Source organism: Bison bison, unplaced genomic scaffold (assembly GCF_000754665.1).
Source record: "Bison bison bison isolate TAMUID 2011002044 unplaced genomic scaffold, Bison_UMD1.0 scf7180017864036, whole genome shotgun sequence".
NCBI lineage: Eukaryota > Metazoa > Chordata > Mammalia > Artiodactyla > Bovidae > Bison > Bison bison.
The window spans coordinates 1,772,950-1,777,808 of NW_011494608.1; the positions used below are offsets into that span (position 1 = coordinate 1,772,950).

At 47.8% G+C, this 4,859-nt stretch overlaps 1 protein-coding gene across 1 annotated transcript in view; it reads right to left on the minus strand.

Annotated features, from left to right (window-relative positions):
• The window catches only part of ZFAT (zinc finger and AT hook domain containing), a 158,949-nt gene that overhangs the window by 33,386 nt on the left and 120,704 nt on the right, over positions 1-4,859 (minus strand). The window contains exon 13 of the mRNA XM_010834786.1: positions 4,603-4,741. Within this exon, the coding sequence (XP_010833088.1) occupies positions 4,603-4,741 (139 nt within the window). The remainder of the gene's footprint in view (positions 1-4,602; positions 4,742-4,859) is intronic.

A 4,859-nucleotide genomic window follows, 5' to 3' on the forward strand; every position in this document is an offset into this window, starting at 1 on the left:
CTAGGTTGGCTGACAGTTTCTGGATTTTTTTCTATACTATTTTCCCCAAATCTGGTGTGAAAAAACTAAGACATGAATGTACATCAAAGGTATGGATATACATGTTTACAATCTTAATATAACTGTTCAAAACAACACAAAGATTTCAGCAGATGCCACAAACTAAGCCTTCTCTGGCCCTCTTCCTCATATCTTTTCTTATCTCATTTATCTACCCCCCTGCTCAATGACTCCTTAAATGAGTGACCTGAGATAAGGTTCACCACCTGAGAGAAGCAGTGAACTTCTCTCTTATAGCAACGTGGGGCCTGTTAAAGGAGCACATACTTTCTGTTAGATGATCAGAACACGGAAGAGCTGCCCAGGCTTCATCCCCAACCCAGAATGACAACAAATGCCACCACATCCCAGTGCCTCGCACAGCATGGGGAACACGATGAGCTTAAGATACACTGTGAAGAAGGCGATGGAATAAACACGACAGGGAATGTGAGCCATTTATCAGGCACTGTGACATCAGGCACAGTCTGGGATCTTTGAGAATAAGATCTCATCTTTGCAAACTGATGCTCGGAGAAGCTGAGTAACTGGTCCCGGGGCCACAGGGATCACAGCGGGCTCCAGGGCTGTGCACCTGACCCTAGACTTGTGCCAGTATCCTGGGGCGACTTGAAGGAGGGCCATGAGGTCCCTGGAAAAGGACCAGCCCATCGTTGCCAGGCCATGAGCTCCGGGAACGAGCTGAGAGCTTGTGACGCTAAGCACCGAGCATCTGATGCCTCTCACAACCTCTAGTTTTAGTGAACCAGCTCCTGAGCTGGCTTCATCAGGCTTTTTCAGAGGAGGAAAGGGGCAGGCCCACTGAAGTGATACAACAAGAAAATGTATATTTTGTGGGAAAACACCTCAAATCCATATTAATGAACAAGTGACTGACAGAGAGGAATAAACAAGAGATTGATCTGCTTTCAAAATATCAGAAGTAGATAAAACACAAGCAGCGGATAAAGCATTTATACAGCATTCAGTACAAGTCTAACTGCCAGAAAAGCACTGGAGTCCAAGTGCCTCCGGCTGAGGCATGGCTGGCACGTGGGTGGCACACGGCTGGCACGCAGCCTGCGCCCCCAGGACCAGACGTGTGCTGGAGCCAGAGGGAACCAGCTCAGTAGCTGGCTGGGCACATCCCTGCCCAACTCAGCGACGTCACATGGAAAGCTTGAAATTGGCCCCGGTGGAAATATTCGCAGCACAGAAACTGGAAAATGCTACGTATCAGCGCCCCATCCCCTGCCCCAGGAAAGCCAGCTGGTGAACATTTCCAGAACACGACAGGCGGACACCCCAGCAGCCTCCACTCCAGGGTTCACAGAAAAGGACCCAAACTGCAGGAAAAACACCACAGTCCCTTCCCTGAGAAACCTGCCCGGGAGCAGAAACCTCAGCCTTTTAGGTCCTCTCCCCGCCTCCTCTACAAAAGTGCTCGGACCCCCTCCCCAAACCCCTGAGCCTGGGGCAGAACCATCCTTCTCAGCCATCGACGGCTCCCGTGTGTCACTGTTTCAACACAGAGGACGGACGAGGAGTCCTGCACTTGGTTTCAGGAGACTGCAACATCATTTTGAGAAAACTACATGTATGATTTTTTAATTTTAGAAATACTTTTTAATTTATTTATTCGGAGGATAATTACTTTACGATATGTTTCTTCCATACATCAATATGAATTGGTCATAGATATATATGTGGTTTTTTTATTATGTCATTTTAAGACCTATTCCTCTATCTCAAAACAAGAAATTATAAAGTCCCAGGAAGATAATTTTTAAGGGGTTGGTAGAAGAGGAAAATAAAACCAAACAAGGATGGGGAGAATTACATGAAATTAATCAAAAGAAAATGAGAAAAGTCCCAGTGAGTGATCCCAAACAACTCAGCATTATGATTCTTTTTATTCAGCCCCATCTTCTTCCTCTCTCCTTCTCTCCCTCAGACCTAAGGTCAGCGAGAGCTGTGTGCTCTTGAGGGCTCTGAGCTGCACTAATCCTCAACCAGCTCTCGGATTTCAGAGACAGTTCTCCTGCCAAGACACAGAGGCACGGTGTCTCCTATGAGCCAAAACACATTCCGTTGCTTCCTTCCAGGAGAGTCTCTTGATGGGGGCACAGCAAAAATACATAAACACACACATGAAGGCCAAAAATAGCCCTTCAAAATTAGAAAACCCAGACCCTGTCAGGGAATGCCAACTGCTTATAGAGCAAGTTAGAAAGTTAACTTAGGGCATGAAGAAATTGTAGGGCATGAAGCAACTTGACCTCAGCACGTTTTGTGCAAGGTAGTGATGAAAGTCTGGAAGCAGGGAACTATGACAGAGGCATCAATCAGATCCCCACACCTGTTCCCATGACCAAGTAAATGTCTATTTCCCGCCAGTCCAGCCTAAGAGTGTGAAGGATGTTGAAATGAGTCACTAGCCCTGTACTCCAATTATTTATTGTGACTCAAAGGCAACCCAGGAAAAGGGGAGGACAGAGGATGAGATGGTTGGATGGCATCACCGACTGGATGGACATGAGTTTGAGTAAGCTCTGGGAGCTGGTGATGGACAGAGAAGCCTGGCGTGCTGCAGTCCATGGGGTCAAAAAGAGTCAGACATGACTGAGTGACAACTGAACTTCTGAAGGCAATCCACCCTCTCTTCTGTGATTCCTGGACAGCGGGGTCCTCAAAAACGATACACCAGCTCTAGAAGCCTTAGCATAGTTTTAGAAAAAAAAAATACAAAAGAAAGGAATGCAAATGTACTGAGTGCCCGACACTCAAGTGTTCTCGTTTCATCCTCCCGCAATCCTGTGTGATGGTGGCTGTGAGCTCCAGGTGAGGTTCGGGGCCGCCAGTGGAGGGTAGGTAACCGGCCCAAATGGCAACGCACTGGCCTGCCCTCCAACTCCTAGAAACTGCCTTTAATACCAACACCAGGCACATGCTCCCATTATCCCAGTTGGATGACTTAAAATTATCCGAGAGTTTTCTGCTGCTCGTCTATTTCCAGACATCAGCCCTGTCACCGGAAGTGCTGAAGGATACAGTCAATTCATTTGTTTCACATTAGAACGCCATTCATGGTGGTTACAGCAAGTGGAGCTTCACGCACCAGGGCCAGGGAAGCGGGGAGGGGATAGGTTTCTAAAATGGTCTTCAGCTTCAAAGAGTCACAGGATCCAGAGAAGAGCAACCACTGACACACTACACTCTGCAATCACTTTTCAGCTGAATTACCGGAGCACAGATGAAAATACAACAGCGTTTCTAGGTAGCAACAGCATGTGAGCTAAACCCTTGCAAATGGAAATGTGACCATGTATTGAAAAACCCCCAAACTTCTCAAAGATACTAGAGTTTTCACTCAATCTCTAGTTTAAATGTTCTAAATCGTTTCTTCTTTTCAGGAGGAATATATAATTTGAGTACTCAAATATTTTTGGATAAAGAACCCCACCCATAATGTGCTTAATATAGTGCTATTCATAATTGCAAGAAGAGAAAAATCTAGAAACCCTAGAATGTTCAACAACAGGAGCATGGTTAAATATAGTAGGGTGGGACTTTCCTGGTGGTCTGGTGGTTAAGACTCTACCTTCCAATGCAGGGGACAGGGGTTCCATCCCTGATTGTACTAAGATCGTACATGACTCGGGGCAGCTAAGCCCGTGTGCCCAACTACTGAGCCTGTGTGCTACAACTGAGACGCAACGCAGCCAAAAAGGCAAAGTAAATAAATATTTAAAATAAATAAAGTGGGGTGCTCCCGCTTCATGCTGTATTGCAAAAGGCCCTTAGAAGTTAAAGTAGGAAGACAGTGTAAAAAAGGAAAACAAACTGTGTGTGTTAATCAACGTTAAGTAAAGAAAGTTAGCCATGAACTTTCATTTGTTCAAATGTGTGCATGGACTAAGGACAGACGGCCATACAGTTGACCCTTTGAACGCCCAGGTTCCACATCCTATGTGGGCTGAAAATGCAGACACCAACTGTTCTCTGCCATTTTACACAAGTGACTTGAGCATCCTCAGACTGTGGGACCCATGAGGGTCCTGGAACTGATCCCCTGCCGATACTGAGGGATGACTGTACCGATAAATGAATGTTATGGGAAGGGTTGGTAAAATGTGTGGATAAGTGATCACTTTTTTTGTTTAAGATTTTCATCAAAAGTGAAAGTGTTAGCTGCTCAGTTGTGTCTGACTCTGCGATCCCGTGGACTATAGCCCGCCAGGCTCCTCTGTCCATGGAATTCTCCAGACAAGAATATTGGAGTGGGTTGCCATTCCCTTCTCCAGGGAATCTTCCTGACCCAGGGATTGAAACCAGGTCTCCCACAATGCAGGCAGATTCTTTACCATCTGAGCCACTGGGGAAGCCCTAAGGTTTCCATTAAGGTTGCTGTAATATGGTCCTAGCCGCAAGTAACACTGACAACTCACAGGGAGGAGGAGGAAGCGAACAGTGATGACCAGGAATGTGCGGGTCGTGCTGAGGGAGGCCGCAGAGCTGCCCCAGGGGGCCTGGCCAGGCACAGGGGCGCAGCCGCTCGCCTACCTTGCTGGATGAGCGCGTCGGCCGCCAGCTCCCCGGTGCCCACGTTGCTGTACTCCTCATTGGGGTGCTTCCGGTTGTAGTGCCGCTTCAGGGAGCCCGAGATGTTGCATGAGTAATGGCAGTGCGCGCAGCGGAAAGGCTGGGGGGACAAGGAGGAGGGTTAGGGCCAGGCCAGCCCCTGTGTCATCAGCCTCCACGGGAAGGAAGAGGCCCCGCACACACATACCCCACTCCTCCTCCACGACTCCCAAGGCCTG